At 42.3% G+C, this 27,065-nt stretch overlaps 1 protein-coding gene across 1 annotated transcript in view; it reads right to left on the bottom strand.

Annotated features, from left to right (window-relative positions):
* Positions 1–27,065, bottom strand: part of CACNA1D (calcium voltage-gated channel subunit alpha1 D) — a 444,991-nt gene that overhangs the window by 206,461 nt on the left and 211,465 nt on the right. Inside the window, exon 8 of the mRNA XM_059716031.1 lies at positions 20,317–20,420. Within this exon, the coding sequence (XP_059572014.1) occupies positions 20,317–20,420 (104 nt within the window). The remainder of the gene's footprint in view (positions 1–20,316; positions 20,421–27,065) is intronic.

Raw genomic sequence — 27,065 nt, forward strand, 5'->3', positions numbered from 1 at the left:
TGGGGATTGCAGCTGCTGGAATCTCTAGGTCTTTGGGGGTTTTAAACTGGGCATGGTGTACCCCTGTGGCTGAGAGCCCTGTCAACTGATGGGGCTCCCAGTCACCAGGGAGACCCTGATACACATACAAATTAAAGCTCACTAGCTACTGACTATACATTTAGTACACATTTTTGAGGTCTAACTTAATACTGGTTGGAGCTCTTTATTGTGTGATAGCTACTTTGCACATGTGGCTGGACTCTAGATAATTGCACTATTCACCAAATAATTGTGGAATACCTGTAACATCCAAATACCTATGGGTACCTGTGGACATGCAAAGCTGGCCAGAAACCTTCATCTGGGTGTAGCCATCCACCCACTCCCTACCACCAGAATGACTAGTCAGGGTCAATTGACCCTTCACTCCCTTCCATGTAAACCTCTGACCCAAAAGAGGAAGTGTCTGGTCAATAGGGCTCAATTCCAATCCAGACTGCTTTGATGTTCCTTATGTCTTGAGCTTCTGCCTGCCCTTTGGTTGATTTCCTGGACACCTGATCCAGCTTGTCTGCTTGATCGCATGAATCCCAATATGTAGGGACCTACCAAGTTCATGATTTCATGAAAATAGCAAATATCGTAGGTCCCCCCCATGAAAAAGACTGGTCCCCACAAAAAAGTGCAGGGACTCTGAAAAAGCAGGAAAACCGGGGGGGGGAGGGGGGGGAGGAGGGAAGGGAGCTGAAAACTGAGGCAGGAAGCCCTGGTGTCCTGAAGCATGAGGGGAGGAAGGAGGGAATTCTGTGGTGGAGTGCAGTAGCACCCCCGCCATGCCTCTGATTGGTTGAGGGGTCCCAGAAGTCCGCCCCCCCCCCCGAAATTGACAAATGGCCACCTGTCAATTTCTGGGGAGGGGCAGGATTTCCACAGCCCCTTGGCCAATCAGAAGTGCAAGGGGGGGCATCATGCTCCACTGTGAAAGTGGTGCCCGATGCTGCACCTAGATCATGAAATCCAGAGGAAGTATTCAGGTAAGTCCCTATCAATCTGACTTGCCCTCTGACCCACGTTATGCCTGACCCTCCAGCATCTCAGCTTGTTTCTAGACTCAGTTCTTGGACTGACCTCCTAACTTCCTGACCCAGCCCATACCTGTATTCTATTCATTCCTTTTGATCACTTGACCCCTCAAACTGAGTTACCCCCAAACCTGGCCACTCACAACCTGATGCTATGATCCAAAGGCCCTGTAGGCCCTAGATTGCCAACTCCTGAATTAGACTGTTCTATTACCTGGTGTGAATTCTGAGTAACAGTGGAGTTGGAGCAATGTAACTAAGAGCAGAAGTTAGTTCCACCCAGTAATTTAATTAATATTAATTTGGATAAGTATGATAGAATAAATGTATTGAATGTTAAGAAAATAATGATTTTCTGGAAGGAAAGTAGCCGACTCAGTAGGTAGGACACTACCTCCTAGCTTTGGCTCTTGTAAAGTGGACTGATGAGCTGTTTGGCAGAGTGAAAGAAATACCTCCTTCTCAAACCAGAGCCATTATAACAGCCCACCTCTTCTGTAGTGGTGGTTTCTATCTCTAGGTTCCTCTTAGGAGGGAAGTTTGTCAGCAGATTTGTGTAATTACAGGTCCAAAGACCTAGATTCACCCATTTACTTTGTTACAAAGAAAGTAACTGGGATCCTTGTTCCCTGAAGCACAGGATGTCTGGTGAACTCATTTGCTACAAGGCTGCATAAAGGCAGAAGTGCTGCAGGCACATGTGTAAAGCCCCATCTCCTGCAATCAAGTGATTACCTTGGAATTTTAATTTCTTTCTCAAAAAGATTGTTTCTAGTCCTCAGCATAAACAGGATCTACCTGATGTAACACAGACTTATTCCATGTTTGGGGTCCTTTTCCCAAGAGAAACATAGTAATTGTTTAATTTACTTTTTTTTACCTTCAGTCTTCAAAGACTTTCTACTGTTCTGTCCTCCTGCCCTGGTATTAGTATATCCAGGAGTTTGAGATCTTCACATGCAATTAACTCTGTTTTTGCCTTTCACTCTATGTTAAAGAAACTAAATCAGGAGGTGTTTACTACAGCTCATGTTTTAGAACTTAATTAAACAAAAATTAGGCTTGGCATACACAGAACCTAATCCTGATTTGCCAAATGTCATTTTAATGAAACTGAAGAATGCCAGTGCTTGCTTTTTATTGCTAAACTCTGCCAAACACCCCAGGAAGAAATTCTTAAGAAGAACATCTCCATTTACAAAAAGGTTTACGAAAGAAAAAGAGCTGAACAGACCTATGTGAGGTTAACTGCTTTATTAAAAAACTGTAAAAGGTGTAATGGTTTTAGCAGATAGGGTCACAGGCATTTAGAAAACCCTGTTTGCATTCTGGAAGGTTGGTTTGAATCCCATTTTGGATGCACAGGGAGGGTATAAAAGGGGCAATGCTCATTTCCATGATTTGCCCATTCCCTTGTGATTCTGTTATTCCACAGACTCTCCCTTTCTGAGAAAATGGTGCAAAGTCAGAAACAGCAGTCTTTGTTGGCTGCTGTTAAATATTCAGGTTTTCTTTATAGAGTAAAGGATATACAGTGTTTGTAGGTAAAGCATTACTAAGAGCTCCCATTCTGGAAAGGAATAAAGTAAGGCAAATCATTTAACGAGCAAAACAGCTGGCAAAGCTGCTACTTCCAGCAGCACTTCACTCATGACTGAACCAGTGTTTACCTTTCACTTTTTAGTAAGCTAACTGCATGCAGGGAAATAAACAGTCCTCTCCCTACACAGCTGTTTTTTCTGTAAGAAGTCAGGCATTGTGGTAGAATGCTGCTGCAATTTATCAGTAGAGAGAGCTATAACAGGATGCTTATGAGTTTTATTTTTATCTCTGAAAAGGTTGATTGTACATGAGGAAGTACAACTCCCCTGAGAAGTCTTTATTTACAACCATGCAACTTCCATGGAATTAAGCAGGTTTAACTGAATGTAGAATCTGGCCATATGGTACGTTTTCTGTCAAGGTAACAATGGGTAAAATCAACTCCTAGGTACAAGGAAGCAGACAAAAAGTAGCATGTGGATAAAAACCTTGTGTGCGTATGTAAGAGTAGTACCTGGCCATATGTGATTTGCTTGTTGTCACTAATACTGGGCAAAATTAATTAATTCAGGTCAAATTAGACCAAATAGTGTTGGCCAAAAATGGGGCAGAGGGGAAAGAGAATTAAAATGTTTAATTTTAAAATTATTTTTAATTGACTTTTTGTTTCAAAACTTTTTGTTTTGTAAGTGACATAACTGAAAAAGGGTTAAATAATACAAAAATAAAATAAAAATTATTGTTTGTGGTAAATAAAATGTTTCACAGTAATTCAAAACAAATTCCTTTATAATTTTTATGTTTAACTACTAAAGTGAAAAATCCATTATTTACAGGCTATTACCATAATAGTCTCCAAATAGGTTTCCGCCCTTCGAATCTTCCCAGGCACTACTTTGCTCTCATACCTATGTAAATTGAAAACTGAACTTCAGTGGCATTACTCTGAAGTTTATGCCAACACAGGAGAGATGGAACCAGGCTTACTGCCTGTAAAATCTCTGTTTAAAAATAAAGTTGTTTCAAGGAGCATTAAGAAAGCAAATGAGTCAACAAACTTCTATTTTTGTTTTGACTCCCACACTTTAAAAGCAGCCAAACTGATTGTTACCTATTTTTAAACACAATAAGCTCCCAAGCTAGTTGTTTGTAGACTAGTAATGCCACCATGTCTAAAGATGGCTGTTGCAATCAAATCTAATGAGACATGTTTTGATAAAGTCTTAGGAATAAGCATGTATTTCTTTAAACATCTAGTATGAATTTCTCTATTTTCTTGCAAAGTATTATACTCCATCAGAATATCTTCCTTTTGATTCCTTTAGTTGGACAGACTCTCCATCTAAACCAGATTTCTCCTTCATTCTAAACACAACTGAGTCAGGAGACTCAGCCGTAACATGTTGATCCAATAAAACATGATTGCAATTATAACAAATCACAACTCTCCCATGGATGAACAATTCTACCCATTCAATGCTGGTCCCAAGCCTGGGCAAAGGATGAGGGTTAGCATCAGGAAGGCATCCAGCTGTAAAAACCTCTGCCAAATCATCATGATGCAGATCCAAGGAACAAACCTAGCTAGGGCATCCCCATTGGTAATGCATAGGATCAACACCCAGATTCTGTGGGAAAGGGAAAGGGCTACAATAAGGATGGGTGCAGCCAAAGAAGCCCATTCAAAGAAAGGATTTGAAAGTTGCAACACTCAATGTGGGGATTATGATGGACAGAAGTGGAGAAGTGGCAGATACTGGAGAAGGATTTAAACTCTTCTATAGTGTTGGAGACAAAAGAAGAAATGGAGGCAAGGGGTCCCAATCCACCCACCCCCACTCTAGCACTGGCTGGGCAAACACCAGCTGAACTCAATCCCCTCCCTTCATCCCCCTTCCATTCTGAGGCAGCTCTGGAGCTCGGAGAGGTAGTGCTGGGCTAGGGGAAGAGGCTGCTGACATGCAGCCTCTATTGCTGGATTGCCTCCAAATTGGAGCTCAATCCCCCACCCTCCCAACTCAACAGCTAATGTCTGTTGGGTTGGGAGGATAGGTCTAAGTCATGGTGCATTCTGTGAAGCACCATGAGTTAGACTAGGGAGCTGCACTTCTGTCTATGCCTAGAGTGGAGCGCTATATGCAGATTCTCCTTCAAGAATCCAGTATCCTCAGTGACTATCTGAACTGGGAGTTCTGTTTCTTGCTGACTGAAAATGGCTTTGTCTGCTGCCAAAATGCAGACCTGAAAAAAGCCCCTGATCTGATGTGTACGCAAGAATGACAAGGGATGCCAAGGAAAAAGCATACGAATCATAACAGTGGGAGTTCATGCTCTGATACATTGGGGAAAGCACTTCATGATAGTTTTGGCTAAAGAAGTGAAATAGTTCCTACTGCTGTGGACAAACAAAAGCTGTCTCTGTATATAGAGACAGATTTTCTTCTCTGGCTGAGGTCTGCTTGACAGAGGAGTGTAGAGGAGGGGAAGGTGCTGTCTGGGACTTGATCACAGCTCCAAGATTTTCTGCTTGGCTTAGTCCTCACTCAGTGTACACGTTACATACTTCTTAATGGACCACTTGTCAGATGCAAACAGCTGGAATGCAATTAAGCTCTCAATACATCCCCTCTGCCTTCCATATATTGGGAACATAAAGGCATGGGATATGCTACATTCTGATCAGGCAAAAACTCTTCCATGCTGGGGGAACTCTCAGCTCGCTAGATGTGCACTGATTACAGTTCATTGGTGCTATGGAAGCAGCACAAAACAAAAAACAGAACAAGGAAGAGAGCCAGGATCCAATGGTTCATTTAGCCCAGTACCCTGTCTCCAACAGTGGCAGAAATGGATGCTTTAGAGGAAGAGCACTGAACTACATAGATCTAGAGTGATCTATTCAATATTCAATACCGTCCTTGGCATCCACCATCATTGGTTTAGAGATGCCAAAGGAAACATCTCCAACTGCTATGTTCAATAGCTATTACTAGATCTATTATCCATGATTTTTTCTAGTCCCTTTTTTAACCTGGCTATGCTATCTGCCTCTGCTATCTCCTGCTGCAATGAATTCCACAAGTTAACTATATATGTATCAAAAAGTACTTTCTCGTGTTAGTTGTAAACCTGTCACCCACTAATTTCAGTGATTCCATGTTCACTTGGTCCATACCCCTCATGAATTTACAGACCTCTGTCATATCCCTACCTCTGCCTTCTCCTTTCCAAACTGAAAAGCACTTCAGTTGGCATTCCTACTGTTCCCAATGGAGTTTTTCCAGGTTTGTTTGTTTAAGTCAGGAAGATGTTAATTGTCTTTGATGATAAACTCCCATTATTAGTTCATTTTATACAGTTAGCAGTTGAGGACATACAATTTGTAGCCTTAGCCATGGCAGACTCAGTGTGGTTCCACAGCAAAAAGACATGTAGGTAGAGACAACAAAGTCATAAAAGGAAAGTTATACAGTCTTGAATAGCATTCAGTGAGCTCAATATGAGGGACTGGTGTGTCAGCACACAAGCAACAGAACATATCAGCTGACTCCCCGGCAGGCTCACCATCCTAGGTGTCTACACATTTATCCTGAAAATAGACCCTTTTTAATCAAGACAAAACAAAGGAATGATGCATTTGCTAAAGCAAATGCTTGCTATGTTCTGTGTCATACTACTCCTCTCAGTAAATCTAATGTGCTGGGCACCATCAATGCTCATGAAGTTTGGAGCTGAGAATGCTCAGCACCTTTTCATAGATTTCAGAGACATTTTCAGGAGCTGATCAGCAAAGGACTGGGCCCTACGAATGTGAGCATAATTAGGAAGTGAATCGAAAACAGTATGTTTAATCCAGCTTCTATTAAAAACAACAGAACTACTCTTGAGAAGTTTCTTGGGGTTCAGCAGAGGTGGTGATGGCTGAAAGTGTTTGCCAAATGTTTATTGTTGACATGTTTGATTTTTCTGTCCTTTTACCAAGTTTACATTTCCTTTTTTCTTAAACTTATGGCTGAATCATACTTTTATTTCAAACAGTCATGTGGTCACTTTCAAAACAATAAAAAATATGGTTTAGTTCCTAAAGCTGAATACCATTTCATATTTTTTATTTAAATGTGGTCTATTTATATAAGGGAGCAGCCATTTTATCCTTTCTGTTGCTTTTTTCCCCATTTAGCCTTCACTCTGCTGAGAAAAGAAATACTGCCAAAGCCTGTTCATTTTCTTCTTGCCAGTAGACTCTGGATGACAGTGTACTGCCATTTTCTATTTTCTGCATTGTTATTTAAAGGTCTTCTATGATTTTTCCACGTGTACTTTAGACCACAGGTCTTATATGTATAAGCTTACTTGTGCCAGTGTATTTAAAATTACATTAATAGATAATCACCGAGGGTGAGATTAGCACATATGAGTACTGTGCTATGAGCTTCTAGAATTATTTTATGCATATATTGTTGTATGAAGATAGTACTGGAGAAATTAAATGTAAAAAGATTAGAATTCCTTTAGTAACCCACAAGACTTTCATGTAGGAGGATGTATATAAGGACATGTCAAAGCATATGCTTTGGTATCCTGCCTTAAGTAAGGAAGCAAAGACAACTTACAGGAACTTATTAAAGTGTGTTTGAAAGATCTTATTTGTTCCCATGGCTACCCAAAGAAATACTAACACCTTCAGCAAAAAATGCCATCAACAGAAAACATCCTTGTAATAGGGCAGCCTGGCCCTTTCAGTGGGAGCAGATAGCCTGTGGTAAAAGCCCAGATGTGGGCAGTTGGATTTTTAAAAACCTCGAGAGAGAGTGTTAAAAACCCCGGAAAGAGTGAGAATGTGCTAGGAAGAAGTAGTCCACAAGTGAAACTGGGACTGGGACCCAGAAAATCCTGCCACCCGGAAGAGGCCAGTTAGAGGGCCTCTGCAATGGCCCAGAGAAGGGCTACAAATTTAGACTTGCTCATCTGCTTGTTTAGTTTGTAGGATAAAGGGCTGTATTTACATTGAAAGGATGGACTGAAGGGCCCTGTTGGAGGAAAGGCAGCCTATAAGGCAGCAGGCTCGCTAACCTGCTTACAATCCTGTCATGAGAAAGACTGTCTTAAGGAATAGACGTATGATCATGCAGCATTAAAGCTGTGCCTCTTGATAAATAAATTATGAAGTTTTATCATTTATTATTTTCTTTGTTCATAGCAAAGCAGTTGACTGCTTGTTGAATTACTGACACAAATATTTTCACATTCAGAACACTTTAGAACGTATGCGTATATTTATGAAACCTTCCACATTCCCACTGGATAATGTAATTTTGAGTTTTTTTGAAGTTGCAACATAAACCAGTGCAAACAGGTAGGGGTGTGCAAAACGGGCCCTATTCGATTTGGATTTGGCCCAAATCGGGGACAGTGATTTGACTCATTGATTCGGATCACTGTCCCTGATTCGATTCAGCTGAAACCGAATCTGAAGATTTGATGCTAATTCAGAGAATCAGCGATTCAGCCATAGACACAGCTGTAAGTGTTTTTTCTACATGCTTCATGGTACCAGGCACGGCTCGTGAATGCTGCAATGCTGGTATGATGGAGCATCCCACAAGAGCATGGGGCCCCCCCCCATGTGCTCAGCAGTGAATCCATAAGTGGATCCACCGGGGAGCGCACTTTTGGATCCACTTCTGGATCCGCTGGGGAGTACACGGGCCCCCCCTCCCCTGTGCCTGGCTCAGCGATCCCCTGGCTTGGCACCCCCAGACCCAGGAGGCACCAGTTGCTGAGCTGGGTAGGGCACGGAGGCACCCACCCCATGCTCTCCCCAGTGTACCTAGAAGTTGACTGGAAGTGCTTCTGGTCCACTTCTGGATCTGCTGCCAAGCGCACTGGGGAACGCCCCCCCCCCCCCCTCCTCCACTGCTGTGGGATGCTCCATGCACCCCAGCATTTCAGCATTCATGAGCCCCTGCTACCTAGAGGTATGTAGAAAAAACATTTAAAGCTGTATCTATGTCCAAATCGCCAAATCTTTCTGAATCTCTCCAAATTGATTTGGAGGGTTCCGATTTGATTCAGAGAGATTAAAGGGTCCTCTAATATGATTTGGATTCAAAAATTCAGCTACTGAATCGAGCCGAATTTCAGCCAAATCAAATCAGGGACTGAATTTTTGCACAGCCCTACAAACAGGCCTCTGCCAATTTCAGTGTTCAGTTTGTGAGTTCAGAGTACCTAGTCCCACAAGACTATAAGCTGTGGACTAGTTCTTCAGTTATCATCTTTGCCACAATTCTTCAATGCAAAGATGCCCTAAATAGGCCTTACCTAGTCCTGGGTCATTTTCATGCCTGACCTGAGATATCTTTGAGCAGAGTAGAGCCACAATAGTGGCTGCTATACTACACCTACATCCATGTGGCTGGCACTGTGGACATGACAAGCAAAAGGGAGTATGTCCAGAGGCCCCTATGCCCTGGTTATTTCTGGATGCTAGAATCACTCTAGCAGGCCTCAGGCTACAGGTGAATGTAAGTAAGTTTGAACTGTGTAGAAACAAACTCTGTAAGAGCAACATGAATTTGAAAACGAGGCCCTTGTTATAAAGGATAAGCTGCTTCCCTACATCTCTGTTAGATTTCTGAAGAGTACATGTTTTGGCTGAGTTTCATGAAGGAGGAGGTTAATATAGAAAGCAAAAATGAGCTCAAGAAAAGCACCACCTATTTGTCAGCAATACTGCAGGTAGTTAAACATTTCGAAAAGTATGGGAGCCTCCCCTAGGGCCTTGTTGCACCTTGTACTGTAAGCCACACAAATGTTGATTGGCTTAGTGCTAGCTTGGAATCTACAGCAGTCGCATTTGAAAACTAAAAATTCTTTCTGGTGGTCTCCCACCTGCACAGCTGTGACTTGATACTAGGGCTAAGTACAGACAGTCAAAAAGCCCAAGGATGAATTGATTCAGTCTTTGCAGGTTAGTCTAAGTTGTAGAGATTGAACCGATATACAAATGGACACATATTCACTCTTGATTCAGGAACTGCAGCCACGGGCCCACAGTGGCTCAAGCCAGAAGCCAGGGGGCCCTAAAGCATGCCTGCCACCCACTGCCAAAGGGGACGGAAGAAAGAAAGCCCTGGTGGAGCAGAGTGGGCATTGCCAGGGCCCAGACCATGCTCTGCCTGGGTCGGGGGGGAGAAGGTAATAGCACTGAATTCATAAAAGCTTGAACAAGAATACTTCTTCCTCTGAAAAACTATAAACTGAAGAGCTATAAACACAGCCTGGGGCTATGTTTGCTTGCTTTTTCCCTGTGGTCTCTGGGACTTACAGTCCATTATCAGAGCAGCAAGACTCTCAGGGTTGCTCATCACCTCCTTTTCCTGCTTCCAGGTGCCTCTGGGATTTGTAGTCCACAATCGCAGCCAGCACTAAGTTTTGGCAGGGCAATTCTGTCCTTGGGAAAGGTGAGTTTAACCCCCCTTCCTGGCTCTAGACCCCAGCTGGGGTTTGTCTGGGGACCAGTGAGCCAGCCAGTGAGGCCAGCCATCACTGTCCCAGCTAAGGAGCAGAGGGGTGGGGCAGAAAGCACATCCCAGCCCTGGCCTTTAAAGCATGCTGGGATGCTGGGGAACTCTGATTTAACTTAAACCAGAAAGGTAGTGGTCTGGCGAGCAGAACTGGTGAGCTAGGACAGGCTTCTATCGCTGCTCTATGGGCAAGGGTGTAAGAGATGGGTAGGGAGGGGGCAGTAGGAACATGTAACTGTCAATGTCACCTGCCTCCTTTGGAGCCTGGTGCGGGTATAGGGGGTGTCCTGGTGGCTTCCAGAAGAGAAGAGCAGCTTCCAGCTGACAGGAGTCTGTTAAAACTCATTTATTAATCTGACTACAAGAAGTGGCTAACTAGGAGAGGGCATTAGGGGCTCTGACTTTGGGGGTGGAGGGTATGAAAAAAGTGGCTACTACTGGCAGATGCCCCTTCATAGTCACAATCACAAGCCAGAAGTCATGGCTTTCACTTTGTCCCAGGCACTAGGACACATCCCTACACTGCTGACTGCAGGTGTGGATTCCAGAAGAACCCTGCTGAGCTGAGGTGCATGTTAGGGTACTTGTACATATGACAGGGGTTTAGTCCCCTAAATTGAAATGGTGGTTTTTTAATTGTGGTGATTAAAGGCCACCATCTCAATGTAGGGACTTCCATCACTGTTATGGCAAGGGCCCCAGTTCTTTTTTTTTTTTTTTTTTTTTTAATGTGAAACCTGCCCACCTCTCCTGAAGCTGTGGGACAAGCTGCCAGTGAGCAGAATGGCCTCTGAGCTGTGGGGGCCCAGTCCTTCCCTCTGCAGAGGTTGTGCCCTCAGGGCCACCCAGGCAGGCTGCTAGCCCCAGCTCAGGAGCCACCCAATACAATGTTTCTCCAAGTCCACCTAGGCTTCCAGCGCACCATGCACCATCCCCACCAACTTCTCCGTCTGCCAGCATACCCAGCCACCCTCCTGCTGCTTCCCCACACTGCCCCGGAGCAAGGCATCCCATTCACAGGTGGTGGGAAGGCAGCAGGGACAGTGTGCTGGGTGCTGCTCCCCAGGGAGGCTTGGGAAATAGTTGGATCTGGTGGGTGCTGGCACTGCCACCATAGAGGGAACAACTGGGGCCCACCAGAGCTCAGGGGCCACTTAGCCCACTGGCAGCTCACATGGGCAGGCTCTGCTAGAAAAGAAAAAAGTGGTGTAGGGCCCAATAGTTTTGGGTTTGTTTTTGTTTTGTTTTGTTTTGTTTTGTTTTGGGGGGGAGGTTGTGGATCCTGCCTGTGGCTGGGGGGCAAGCTGCCGGCAGGCTGAGTGGCCTCTGAGCTGTGGGGGTCCTGGTCCTTCCTTCTATGGTGGAAGCACCCCCTGGGGCCACCTGCATGGGCTGCTAGCAGGCTGGATGCTGCCCCAACTTGGAGGCAGCACTTGCCGGATCCAACTCCAAAAACGGGCAATTTTTGTCATATGTACAAGCGCCCTTACAAGCAGCTGAGCAATCTCTCACTGACCTGGGGTATGTATACACTACATCCACAGTGATCTTGAGGACACCTCCAAGAACCAAGCTTGACTATCTTCTATTCTATCACTATTCAGAATATAGAAAAAGCTGCAAGTTAAAAATTATTGCCACCCAAGGGTCTGTATTCACTAAAAAGTTTCTTACTAAAAAGATCTCCCAGATCTGACTGCCTGTGAGCAGGGTCACACCATAACATTTTTAATGCAATTTAAACCTGAAACTTAGCAGGCTTGTAAGTCTGTCTGCTACTTTAAAGCCCCCTGGAATGGTTCAACAAGGTACTTGGAAAGTCAAGCACTATTTTGAACCAGTTCACCAAGTGTTCCATGACGCAGGTCTAGTCAGTCCTGTAGGCATCCCATACTGTATGACTTCTCAATGCTCCCCCTCCCCACCACTACAATTTGCTGTTCTGAAACCTAGCCAGAACCTTACTGACCCTTTTATTTCTCCCTTTTTTGGCACTTTTTATTAATGAGTTCCCTTGCACTACTTGTTCAGTGAAAGTTATCTTTCTAACAATTAGCTGTGTCCTCATTCCCTACTCAACCACTGTCCCTCATCAGGCACCCCTCAGCCATTGGAACTCCAAAGCCATTGGTCCAAGCACTCCCCCACAAACCCAAGTCAGGCAAGCATGTTGCAGTCTTCGGTCAACTGCAGGCCACTGAAGTGTACTGAACTCATGTTTAGGAGAGTAGGGAGAGCAGAAAAATGACAACACAGCCACAGGTCACCCATGCCCTGAGGTGCCCAAAACATGGATGCAAGCACTTCCCTGCCATTTGCCCACCGTGAGTCATCCTGGGCTGGATATTCACTGCTGCCCACTGACGCTGGAGTCACAGTGCATCATACAACTGTGAACCAGTGTCTAGTCAATGACATTCAAGAGTGATTCGGTTGTTGTGTGTGTCCACACCTGCATTAGCTGTTATTGTTCCTACACTGTTTCAGTGTTCACCAATCTGTGAGGGTCTTGGAATACATTTACAGACCACAGTGAAGAGATAAACTGAGATAGCTTCCAAATTCTGAAGCAGAAGAGCTACATTGCACAACACTATATCCTGGGCACTCCGCTAGCTTGTGTATCTCCATGCTGCATTGCCTTACACTATGCAGGCAGTCCTTAGGGATCTTTCCCATTCAGTTGTGTCAAATGTAGAAAAACTTGTCTTAGTGTATCATTGAGGAGGAATTGAGAAGAACTGGAAGACTATTATTACGCAAGTGAATTTTGCCTAGATCCTGACTGTGAAGTAGGCAAGTCACACTGGGTGCAGACCATGAGTGACTGGTGCCTCCTGAATCTGAGGGCCGGGTCACCCACAGAAGCCGCTGATGGTGGAGGCCCTGTCAGGGGGGGCACCAGCCCTACCAACAGCATCAGTGTCGGCTGTCAGGTGGGGCAGTGGCCCCATTTTGGGAGGCACATGCACCCCTGTGCACCCCCTACCAGTCACCTATGGTGCAGACAGAAGTTATAGTTATTGTACCATCGGCCCCCTGAAAATGCTCTACAGCTATGCCATGACATGTGCATAGCTACAGAGCACTTTAAAAGTGGCCAATCATGCAACAAATTACAGTGGAGAGCCTTAAGGAATTTGTGTTCCCTAGGGTCAGTTTGTCAGCATGATTGGGGCTGGGCTGCATTAACCCAGCCCTGCCCCCAGTCCTGTCTGCAGGAAGAGTGAAAAGAGGAAAGAGGGGTTGAGGAAATTGTGGGCTGGGTTTTAGCCAGCCAGAGCTGGAGCAGGGGTGAGTGGATTAGAGTCTCCCACTCCTGCCTTGTGGCTCCCCTGCCCGCCTCCTTCATTTTAGGACAGGCAAACCCTAACCCATAGCTCCCCCCACCCCCCTCCCTTCCTGCAGACAGCAATGGAGTTGGGAGCAGAAGCAGGGCTGCATGAGCCCAGCCCTAATCATGGGACAGGAAGGCAGGCTCAATCCCTCCTAACCTAACAGGCAAACTTCTAGAGGGGGTCTAAACTTTTAGAGGGGGGCACTCTAACTCATGGCACTTTATGCAAAGCACCATGAGTTAGAGTGGGAACCTGCACATCTGTCAGAGCCCACTGGAACTCATGCTCTGATCCACAGCTGTAAATCAAATAAGTTAAGCCCTCAAAAATGGATTAAATTGGGTTTATGTGGATGCATCTACATGTGTGCTTTATTGTGCAGTAGACTAATTTACTGTGCAGTGAAGTGTCACTGTCTACACGTGCATGGCAATTGGGCAAGTGCAGCCTAATTTACAGCACCATCATACAGTCCCATCAGATGCAGGTACTATCCAGTGATGGAGTAAATTACTGCACTTAAACACACGTTTAGATAGTAACATTGGGATTAGTTTACTCTTGCTCAACTTGCACTAGAGTTTATTCAGTCACATTATGTGCATATGTAAACATGCCCTGTGTGATCCTAGTGGCTTTTAGGCTAAAACTCAGTGTTTTGTGTTATTTGTTAGGTGCACTATTGACATACCTCAGCCTAAAATAGTCTGGGTAGGAATCTAACTTATAGCACTTTACATATTACATCTATAGTCAGCTCACAATTCACAGCAAACTAACTTGCATTCCTCTGCTTCTTTTTTCCTCATTCTAATTTCTGAATTCTAGAGATGAGAAAATAGTTAGGTTCATTAGAGAAATTATTCATTGTGAATCATTTATCCACCCACAGGATATCTAGTGACAGATTGCAATTTCCTTGATTTTGCCTGTTATTTGAAAATATTCTTTGATTTTTGATATTTTTTAGCTTATATGCATGAATAATAAAGAGTCCTCTTGCAGTATACAAGATGCATTGAGGTTCATGTTGATTCACTGTAATTGGTCAGATAAATCACACAATTTGTTCCAGTTTCTTCACTGACTGAAGGCTATATCCAAAAAAGGACTAAGTATCTGAAGTACAACCTAGGTAGAATTTAGGTGCAAACCACAAAATTCCTCCCTACCCACTTAAGTATCTGAGAGCCTGCAGGCAACTACATTTCCAACAGTATAATCACTAAGGATCCTAAAGTTCTAGTGCCACACACACATGTTCAGAAGCACTGCATCTGGGCAGAGCTGAGCACTGTGGCACCTATATTCCTCCTAATGCCCCTTGGGTTCACAAATGAATTGTTCCTGAGTCTAGGTACTCTTATGGGCTTAATCCTGTCAGTGCGTTCAGAGAATGTATAACACACACTAACAGTAATGAGCTGAGCACAGCAACCACTTCCATTTAAAAACTGGCTGAGAAATGAGGAGATGAAAGGGGAAGGGTGCTGGTGCTTTCCTGTAATAAAGGAGTGATTAGAACATTTGCCTAAAATGTAGGAGACCTGTTCGAGATTTTTCAGTCAGGTGATCAGTCACCTAACACACAGGCATGGCAATGATCAGCTTTGTCACACCTGTACCCCTGGGTGGACCTGGGCCTGAGGATATCAGCTTTTGTAACATTGTGGCAAATGTCAAGTCCAAGTCTATAGATGGTCTATACATACATGCATCCTTGGCATTTTCTTTCTGCAAAACTTGGTAGATTATGCTTGAGCACATAGTCATGTAAAGTATACATCTAAGCAGCATAAACATGACAGACATGAGATGGTTTAATAATGTGAGGCAATGCTCCTGGGGACTTGTATGTAGTATTAACCCAACTGTATTTCTGAATTTCTACTCCTATGGCACCTTGGAGATTGGCACTGTTTATTCTTGCCCTGATTCACTGCTGACTTCTACACTGCCTCATCTGAAAAACTGGTTAGGTTCATTCTAATTGATGTATTTACACTGTAAAGCACATGCTTCATAACCACTCAAATGCCCTTTGAAAGGCTGTTGTTTTCCATATGCTTACCAGAGGTGCTAGCTATACTGTAACATTTAATACATGCAAAATATACTGAACATAAGAAATAAACAATAGACTTCCATGGGGACATTAGACAAGAACTGCATAACTGAGTTATAAAACAACACACAATTTTGGGATTGTGGGTTCAGCCATCTGTTTTTGCCTTTGCTTTTTTTCTTGAAGCAAAATCTCACAGGATGGCAGAATCAGGAACTTTATTACTTGGTTTTATAAGTATGTAAAGTGCCTTTAACTCCCAATCTTTACATCTATCCCTTTTCCTTATACTGTTATCATCATTTCTGGAAGATAAAATACGAATTGGACAATCTGATCCTATTATCTGACTCAGACAGACTATATATTTAGGGTCAGATTTTGGCTTTAGTCTCTATCCTGTGATAGAGAGAATGCAAAATGGTTACACTGCTGTGACAGCCAATGAAATAATTTTAACCATCTCAGGAAGAATTTTTCCTTGAGCTACAGAAAAGTGAATGGCAGAACAGCAGCTCTATGACCCTTAGCATTCTCCCAATAAAGACTGTTCTTCAACCATAGGCAGGAATGGGGGAGACAAGATCCTTGTGTTTACCCAAATCCCTTAGGTACCTGTACAGGGATAAGCATAAATCAGTCCTTATCTGTACTAGCTTGACACTAAAGCAGTCTTGTGCTTGACAACTGACTTTGTGAGAGACATGAATAGTACCAGTGTTTTAAAAAGGTAATGCAAATGCAAGACTTTTGATTGGGTGTATTATTGGAAAATGGTGTGTTCTTGTCTAACTTTTGTCCATGAATTCTTTCTAAAGTTTGCTACTTGAGGAAATATTTAGAACACATCCTCCACTGTCAGGTTGCATATTAAATTTTTTTTTTCCTAGGGATAAGTGCTCCTATGTTAGTTCTCTATTTTTTAAATATATATGAATTTAAAATGCTGAATCACATTTTAATCAATGACTTCTTAAATAGACACTATTTACATGGATCATAAGGAAATACTTACCTTCAGAAATGGCTAGATGTAAAACAAAAGATCTCCCCAATCATCAGTCCCATCCCCGGGTACAATATCTAAACACATCAAACATGCAGTGCACAAGAGAGATGCAGTAGAGAAATACGACGGGGTAGATGGCCACAGAACCAGACAGGAGTACAAAGAGAATGAATGAATATTTTAAAACATCAAACAGAGATCAAAACAGGAAATAGATCTAAATGTACACAGCATAACTCAACACTACAGGAAGCATCATTAATATAAGGACAAGGTATGTTAAGACATGAGTCAGAGTCAACCTCTAAAATCTGTGTGCACAGCCATATTTTTGAGTAAACTGGTGTCATATTTTGCACTGTTAGAGTTTGGTCAGACTTAGTATAATTTGATTAATCTGCTTATAGGTTTATCTTGTTGCAGGTTTCATGTGGCATTTTGCCGAAGATAAAAAGCAAAGCTGAGGGCTCCTTTGATAAGAAGAAAAATAACCTGTCCTACATATATGCCTGATTCAGAATGAAAAATATAAACTTTTCATCAATAAATACTAGCAAGTCCATAGGATTTTGCAACATGTACATGTTTTATATTCTTTTACACATAAAACCAGGCAGGCTTAAGGTGAACATATAACATGTTTAAAATAAAGGGACAATGCCACCTACTTGCAATCTCATTTTTCTTACATATAGAAATCACAGACACATGGGAGGTAAGGGTGTTCACCTGTGTGCTTTGGGGTAAACCCTGCCTCTGCCTCCTATGTCACTAAGACCTAACTGCTGCTGAGCCAATACAGTCACACACAGTGGAAAGAACTGAATTTGAGAAGGCTCACATCATGTGTGCTGCAGAAGACCTAGGACTACAAAATCAGAAGATGGGTGGGTAGGGGCTTGTGTGAGGAATGGATCAACCACTGCATTGGTTACTTCACCTCTGTGCAGTAGTGTAGGCATGCCTGACACTGACTGCAGCTACATAGCAGTTCTTTATCTCATCAAGCCATCCTGCACCAAATCTGGCTAACTGGGCTAGCAGCAAGGAATGATATTTAGTCGTCATGTGGGCTGAGACAAATACAGTGCAATTGCAGAAAGCACGGTTACTTTTTTTACTTTAGCTTCATTTTATCTGGCCTACCCACCAAAACTTTACCTATCAAAGCAAAAATAAATTATAATAAAGGTCCCAATGTATTTAAAATGTCAGTGAGCTTTATAAAATGTTTAAACCAATATTATTATTTCAAACCTTAGCTGTAAGTCTCACTCCTAGGCTTCATTAGGGGTAAAAAACATGTGGGTCATAATATAAAATGTAATATCATTTTTCGAATTAAAAAAAAATCACAAGAACTAGTGATTCATTTGAGTCCAGCAGCAGAAAAGGGGAATATTTAATCACTTGCTCCCACAGCACAGCTTCGCATAATAGGAAGAAAATTAATTGCAGCTAATGGTCTTTTAAAGGCCCAGGGGAGGAAAACACTGAAAGCCTGATCCTGCATTGACTTTAGTGCAAACTCTGGTGGCACAGAAATGGTAGGTGATGGCACTGGAAGTTTTCATGTTAATTATGCAGCAGCTCACCACCTCTTTCCCCTTCTTTCTTCCCATTTTTAATTCTTTTCTCCAGGGAGACTGCAACATGAAAACTAAGTCCAGTTTTGCACAGACCTACACACTTGTCACTGGATAAATGTAGTCACAGGACTATGGATAAATATTAAAGCTTTGTAAGATGGCAGCCTGAGTCAGACAATCACCATCATCTTCTTTACTCTTTCTGTTCCTTTCTTCCCATTTGTCCTCCAAAAAGGATTGCCATAATGAAGTAAGGCATCACTTTCCCTATTATCCTTAATGAACTGTGAGTGTATAAACAAGCTTGTGATTTTTATAATTATATTTTAAAACCAATTAGGTTTTAAAACCCCAATAGGGCCTTACAAAATTGATTTTATGAAGGGCACTGGGATATTATTGCATTAAAATACTCCCTAATATTTCAAGTGTCTAAAGCACAACATAGAAGACTGGGAATAGGGCGGTGCACATAAGCAGCAGTTTGATGACACCACACTACCATTTTTTCCTAATGGTCTTGCTTCCATTAAGAGGAGTTTTGTCACTGGTACCATCTGGCTCATATTTACAAGGATGGCATTGTTCCAAACCACAAAATATTGTTTAACTCTGAGTTAACTCTATATGATTTGATATAATACACATCGGTATCTAACTTTTCCAAACAGGTTCAAATATCTCTGGCATCTTTTCCTTTACTCTTGATGATAAATTATCTTTATCATAAGCCATATACTTATAACTATATAGATAAAAGCAAACAGTTCTTGGCTAAAGTCTGTTTGGCTTGGAGGCAACAAATTGCCTATGACTAATTTATAACTGAAAGGTATATTACACAGACAGCTGACTGTAGATAAGTGCAGATTCTCAATCCTCCTGGTTGCCTTAAACTCCCATTTAAATCAGTCAGAGCTCCAGTTCACAATGCTACAGGTTATCACATAATCCAGACATATTCTGTCTATGATCTAGAACCTGAAGCACACAATAAAACTCTTTGCAGTGCATGACCAGTAAATATAAAGCTGTGTTTAATTTAAACAAAAACACATTTAGACTTTCAGAGTGGGATATACCTTGAAGGGAGTGTGTGGATTATAGGTGCATCTAACTCTGACTATGTGCAAAATAATGTATCCAACTACTGGAAATATTTTTACAATGAGGTGATTAGTGCCTCATTCAACTAACAGTTTTGGCAAGCACTCTAAACACAGGATGTCACAGACAGATACAGACACAGGATCACAAGAGTCAGTCAAAAGAGCAAACATTGGTAGGGTGACAAGAATTTCAAACACATGCAAAGAAAGCTGTCACGGAGAAGCTGAGTAAATGCATAAGCCATCTTAGAAGCTGCAGTAGAATTCAACTGCTAGTGCTTACCCACTAAGTACACCAAGAACCAGGTTAAGTACGAAAAATGAGCCAAGGATGATAAGACTAACAAAATAGATCCATGGCCATTCACATCCTATTGCATCATTTACCTGTAAAATGTAAGGAAATAAGTTATGATTTAGCCATTCATTAAATAGCAGAGTCCTTTTTTACAGCTGCCAGATCACGTAGGTGTTCATTATTTCAACACAAACTTTCCTTTCAGAACCTCATCTATAACAATTAGCTTCTCTTCACCCTCTACATTTTTTTCTCATTCGCCTATTAGGAAAAAGGAAAATAGTTACCTTTCTGAATGCTGAGAAATGTATAAAATCTGTTCAGCATTTGTCTTAGTTAATTTTTATTACAAGGAGACTCATATTTAATTTCTGTACTCATCCCATCAACCTACAGATCAGATTCTAAGTCCTACAACAGAAGATAAGCTTTAAACTGTCACCTTTATATGAATGGAAAGACATTTGTAAGTTTCATTATAATTAAACCTCAATTTAGTTATGAACAGGAAGAATATAGGCAGGTAATCCTTTTTTTCTAAATAAATATCTGATTTTGATAACTGCACATTATTTTTCAGGGGTCATGTTTCAGCTGTTTTAAGCTGTTTCTGTTCCAGCTTTATGGCATTTTCACACAGCAGGAAGAAAGAAAGCTTTTTTAAACTATGTCAACACTGAATGATTGATATGTCACCTGCATAATCTAACCTGTGTGTTCATGGCAACTGAATTCAGGACTCTGCTTTCATGATGAAAAAGGTGTATGCTTACCCGCTCAATACACCAAGAACAAGATTTAGTACGAAAAATGACCCAAAGATGACGAGACTGACAAAATACACCCATGGCAATTCAAATCCCATAGCATCATTCATCTGTAAGAAATAAGATGATCTTATAGAAGTAGATTACTATAGTATGTAATAAGGAAGAATCAGAGAAAAAGAAATGCAAGTGAGATAGTGTTGTACACATTCCCCTTCACATTCATCAGAGACCAACAGGAAGAGGAGTAAGGCACTAACCACATTCATGTCACATTCCCAGCACACACTGAAAAGAAAGAGTGAATATTTCGTAGCTTTTCAAATCAAAACGATGTTACCAAATATATAAAGGTAGCAAGCAGTAATTTCGTTCTTTAAGGTTTAACATATGATTCCAATTTGCACATTATTTCTTCTAACTATAAAATACAGTGAAACAAAGTAAAAATGTATTGAGAATATTTGGGAATTTTTTCTCTTTAATGTCAGCATACGTCTTACCTATAGCTACTTAGAAATTTCTTTAACAAAATACATACAAAAAGGCAAAACATATACATTTCAATAATATAATTTTCCCAATATTTTTTCTGTGGCAAGAAGTTCCAACACTCCTACCACAATACTGAAATTATAGGAGGAGAATATTTTTGTTTAATGCATTTTTTTAAAACACATTTTCGGCCAGATTTAAAAGAATACTGGGAACATGGAAACATTTCTGAAAGGATTTTCAACAAAAATGGCATGAAACTCAACATTATAAAAGGCAAACAGTTGGGGTTTTTTTTAAACTAAGGTTAAATTATTTGAATTCTGCATACCCTATTTATGTTCTTACATCCCCTTTTCTATAAACATTATTTTCCTTTCTGTATTTTTGGGAAACCTCATCACATCCATCTCAAAGATGGAATCAAGAAACTTATCCACTAAAATCCAGAAAGGTCTATTCCAAAGGGAAAAAAAGGACACACATAAACACAGGGAAACGGTTTTCATGCTAGGCATTAAGGAGCAAAAAAACCTTCCTAACAATTTATTACCAGTCACTGCTGCTTATATTTCAAAAGAGGAAAATAAGTTCAATGGTTCTGGCTTTCTTTGCACGTTGTAAGCTCACAATTCTGACATTTTGGAATTAATTTCCACCCAGAAAAATCCCACCAGCGTCAATGAGAATTTTGCCTGAACTATAGGACCCAGCACTTCATGGTGAAACAAACATTAGGCAAGCCTTTCTATGCTGTTATTGAAGGATGTGAGCCATGTGCACACGTGTTCATGATTTTGGTACTTATGGATATATGCTGTGCTGACTTCCCTTCCCAGGTTTGCTGATGCAGGGATGTACAACACACAGCCTGTAGGCCACATGCAGCACACCAGGATGATCACTGTGGTCTGCCATCATTCTTTATTAAATCACTTCATTAAACACATAATGGATTTGAAAAGGAGAAGAGCAAGCACAGTGAGGAGATTCATTAATCTGAGTCTACCTCTGCATGTACAATCCAGTTTCCCACTTGCAAATTAGCTTATCAACAAGTGGAGTGGATTTCACTTGTGATAGCCCTCCAGTGAGACGCATACCAAAATCAATTGCTCCCAGTAAAGTTTGAGCTATGCAGCCCTGGGTTCAAGCACTCTCACCTAGGCCTTAGTATCCCTGTCATAAAATACAGGAGTCTTTTTTAAACACAGAAACAAAGTCATATCATATTTATTCCTTATTTTCTTTCTTTTGTTCATGCAGGTCAACCCCTGAGGCCTCCATGGGTGTCCCCGCTGGCAGAACTGTAAATATGTAAATAGTCCTAATGTTCGTTGTGGGGGTTTTTTGTGTGTTGTTTTTTAGTCTAGAGTGTATGGGCAGGCCTTGCAGGCCATGAGCCCAGGCCTTGTCCATGAGGCCCAGATCTTCGGGCCAACCTGTACATGCTCTCTACTGGCCCTGATCTGTCACCCTCCCTGGAATAAATGCCTCTTAAAAGTCAAAGTCTTTCTTTCTTTCTTTTTTTCTTTGGTAGCTTCTTACCAAGTCTCCACTTCTTCAGGGTAAAAAGCTTGCTCAAACTTGCTTAGGGTTAAGGATGTGCATAAGTCTTTGCAGGATTTGGTCCTTGGACAGTTTTCCTTGCTAATACTCAGTTGACTGCAAGAAGGTCAGTCAATGGCTATTAATTTTTGTTTCTCGTAAAAAAACCCACCCTAATTAACTTTATTTCCGTTATGATTAAAATGGCAATATATGGTTTTATGTCTGGTGTATCTTTCAGAAACAAGCTGACCATACATCATTTTTGTGTTAAAAATGTTTAATGTAACTGAACAGAACTTATGTAAAATCACTAGAAAAACTAAATGAAGGAAAACTTTTTAAAAGTATGTTTGGTTATTGAAATATTGTAATACAGCACTATTTTGGTTAACTGAATCTTTTCCTATGAACCTTGACAAAGTACCAAGGGACAAGTCATGCTCTGCTCTTGGTATTCCTTAGGAAAGAGAAAAGTAGTAGCTTTATAAGGGTGGAGTGACCAGGGAAGCAACCCTGGGTGCTGATTTTTGTAGGGGTCAGAATAAGAACAGACTCCACCACTGTTGCCCAGCCATACTGCTGCCAGTGCTGCCCAGGCACCAAGCTACCCTGTTATACCTCTGGAAAAAAGCAGTGTGCAAACACCACTTGAAAACACAAAGGTACTCTCACATTCCCTTCTCATGAAGAAGGTGTGGTAGCCAAACTGAGAGACTAGTCTGATTTTTCTTTGTAGAGAAGAGGACAACAGGAAAGTAAGCCCTTTCAAACTCCTACCAGAGGATTTACGTGCTGTACTTGATGGCTGTTTAAGCAACATGTATTTCTGCTAACTTTTCTCTCAGTATCTGCCAGATGCCTATGGTCAGTAGGATTCGCGCTTTTTGACATCTCTTATGTTTTCTCACTTCTTAGACACATGCCGTTTGCTTGCTGGACAAGCATCCACTACATTTGATGAACCCTAACCACAAGGAAAGCTTCACAGGTAAGTAAGAATAGAGTCCTGTATAGGCTTCACTCCTCCCCACCCCCACCCCCATTTAATTTTGGTGCCCTTTTTCTTTTCTTTTCTTTTTCTTTGGTGCCCTTTTTCTTTGGTTCACTACCCTATGATATGCAGCTGGAAAAATCATCTGGACTTCAAACTTCTAGAAAACCCCTTCACATTAGATGGATGTGATTTTAAAGCTCAGTATTTTGTAACCATCCAGAGCTACCATCACTGTCATGGGAAAATTGGAAATTGCACCAATCCAGTGTTACATGCTTGTTTCTACTTTTGGCAGGTGAAGGACTAACCCAAATTAAAAGTGTTCCTAGTGCCTTTTGCATTTTGGTGCTGGTTTAAGACTGATTTTGACACATACTAGACTTTGGATTAATGTAATAAGCCATACCATTTATACATATACTCCCTCAAAAGAACAGCTCCTGATGCAGTAATGCCAGTTGGATCCCATTGCCTGCAGGTTCAACCTGACAGTGAGGGTGGTCCAGATGACAGGGACAGTCATGGGGCCAGAAAGAGAACAAGGGAAAGGAAGTGTGACCCTGTGGACTAATGGGATGGACAGTGTCCTTGGAGGGAAGGAATCCTGGGTTCTAGCTCCTACTCACATTCATTTATCCATGAGTTTGTACTGTATAATGCAGCAGTTCCCAATCTGTGGTACACATACCACCAGTGGTGCACCAACAACCTGTCAGTGGTACATGTTAACAGATTTATTATAATTACTTTATATGACAACAATTTGCTGGTGGTACTTAAGGTTGTGCCGTTTTAAATTGGTGGTACACAATCTGTCAGAGTTTGGGAACCACTGGTATAATGTATAATCAGTACAAGAAGCAAACTGAAGGGAGTGTGACTTATAGCCTAATAGCTAGGGACACTCAGCTATACAGTAGGAGTCCTGGATTCCAGTCCCAGATGCCAGGAGTCTTCATGTGCTTGGCATCAAAGAGTTCTTGGATAAAATGGATAAGTAACAACAGGAGGAGGGACCAGGACTCTCCCATTGTCTTCTGGTATGACTCATCCATGACTCTGTATCCCTTTCAGCTTAGTGGCCCAACCTCCAAGGACAGAAAGGAAAATGTTTGCAGCTCTACCAAACTCACTTAGGGTGAAAGAAACATTGAGCCCAACTCCTCTTATTTCCTATGCAAGTACTTAAAAAACTGAGCTACATGCAAAAACTGTTCATGGTCCTTTGGGGGACTTCCACAGTTTATGTACTTTCCCAAATGGAAATAGATAAGGATAGTAAGTAGAATTAGATGCCCGGGTGGCTGCATTAGATTGCATCTGAACATGGTCAAGTCTAGTTGCAGAAAGGATTTTTTAGGCTACAATGGAGGTACATAAGAAATCTAGACCCTCTCGTGGCATTTCTACTATTACATAGGGAGAAATAGGATGACATTTAGTAACTAAAGTAGCTAAAGACTATCTAAGTGTCCTGTGAGGTGAAATACAATTCAAGCTTCACCCTCCAGAAATAATGCTTTGCAATCCAAACTACTGCCTCAGCCAAAGTCCACAGCAAAGAAGGTTTCTAAGAATTCAAGTGCCAAATCACAGAAAATTAGGATTGGAAGGGACCTCAGGAGATCATTTAGTCCAACCCCCTGCTCAAAGCAGGAACGTGTCAAACTAGATCATCCCAGCCAACACTTTGTCTAGCCAGGTCTTAAAAACCTCCAAGGATGAAGAGTCCACCACCTCTCTGGGTAACTGTAACAGGGAACCCTAACCCTGTTACTAAGAGACAGGGTGGTCCCTTTCAGTCCAGAACCTTCGAGTCACGGCTGGCTGGTCAAGTAGGGATTAAGGCTTGAGCCCTGCCAGCCGGTCAGGTGACAGGGAGAGGAAGGCCAGGACCCTACAAATGGCAAGTGGAGAAGGCTAGAGGGGCAACAAGGAGGCGGACTCCCAATAACCATGGTGCCGCGGCTGCAGTCTCTGTCAGAAGACTACGCCATGCCCTGAGCCATCCTCATGATCATCTAAAGTAAGCAGGCATGTTGCCTTTCTTGTTTTTCCATTATATTGCCTTAGAAGCCTATGTTTTGTGTTGAATGTTAAGACTGGTGGTTTGGGTGAGGCTATTCGGGGAAGAAGGAGGCCTCATTGGGGGGCCCACTGCAGTGTGGGAACCCCAGAATCAGAGAGGGCACAATATTCAGGGGTCTGCTGACCCCAGCGCCAGAGAGGGCGCAGTATTCGGGGGTAAGCTGACTCTAGCGCCAGAGAGGGCACAGTATTCGGGGGTACGCTGACCCTAGCGCCAGGGGTGAGCTGACCCCAGTGCCAGAGAGGGAGCAATATTTGGGGGTGAGCAGACCCCAGCTCCACAGAGGGCGCAGGAGCCCAAGTGAGGGGTTTTTTTTGAGAGCTAGAGCCTGGGAGTCAAACCCTGATTAGTGGGTTGGGTTTTTTTTGACTGACAGGCCTAGCTAGAGAGAAAAGGGGTAAGCCCACAGCGGCCAAGACCCCAACATAAAGAGAAATTTACAAATACCATCTGCGAGGCTTGGGCTGTGATGTAGGGGAGGAGTAGAGCCACAGATAGCACCCCCTGGCATCAGGGCATATAATGGGTAGCCTCCCGCTTAATTAAACAACAATTAATTAGCAACAAGGTGTGGCAGGAAAGAAGGCAGGCAGTTGGCCTCAACAGGTGGGCGGGGCCACCAGTAGATGGACCCCGAGCAGGCTCCCCCTGTTACAGTAACTTATTCTAATGTTGTACTACCCTCCTAGTAACAAAGTTCTTCCTAATATCTAACCTAAACTTCCCTTGCTGCAACTTGAGACTGTTGCTCCTTGTTCTGTCATCTGCCACGACTGAAAACAGTCCAGCTCCATCCTCTTTGGAACCCCTCTTCAGGTAGTTGAAGGCTGCTATTAAACCCCCCTCATCAGGAGTTGTAGCAAAGGAACATAAGAAGGCCTAATTTTTCCACAAAGACCACTATATATCAGAACCAGACTGCATCTGTTTCTTGGACCAAAGGCTAAGAACAATCAAAAAGTCCAAGGCTGAATCGATTCAATCTTTGCAGGTTAGTCTAAACTGCCTAGCTTGAACTGATAAGCAAGTGAACAAACATTCACTTTTAATTCCAAAAATGCAGCCACATGCCTGCAGTGGCCCAGGCCAGAAGCTGGGGGACACTAGAGCATGCCTCTCTGCTCGACTGGAGCAGATAGCTTGGGCCAAGGCTAGCCTGCCCACTCTGCAATGGGAGTTTTGTGGGGAAATTGCAAAGCATCCTGGGATGCTGGGGGACTGTAAGTTAACTTGAAACTGTAGGAGATCTGGGACAGAAGTTCAATAAATCAATTTAATCTAAATCAGTTAAGTCTGATACTATATTCATCCACGTTTATCTTAAACTAGTTTTGACCATTTTGAAAATGGTTTATGTGCACTGAACTTCTGTTGTGTTACACATTTGAACCAGTTTCCAATCACTTATACTAGTTCATGTATAATTTCTGTCCCTAGCCAAAAAGCCTTGTATGCTGCCATAATGGATTGTAAAGCCACCAAGTGGGTCACCACACAGATCTTTACAAAGCTGTAAAAAATAGATTTGCAACATTTTTCCATTTTGGTTGAGAATTCTTCCGAGGTAGGCAAATCTTAATCTAATCTTTTTCATATGGATTATATAGGGGCTTTGTAAGTGCCTGT

Source organism: Alligator mississippiensis, chromosome 12, assembly GCF_030867095.1.
Source record: "Alligator mississippiensis isolate rAllMis1 chromosome 12, rAllMis1, whole genome shotgun sequence".
In the NCBI taxonomy this organism is placed as follows: domain Eukaryota; kingdom Metazoa; phylum Chordata; order Crocodylia; family Alligatoridae; genus Alligator; species Alligator mississippiensis.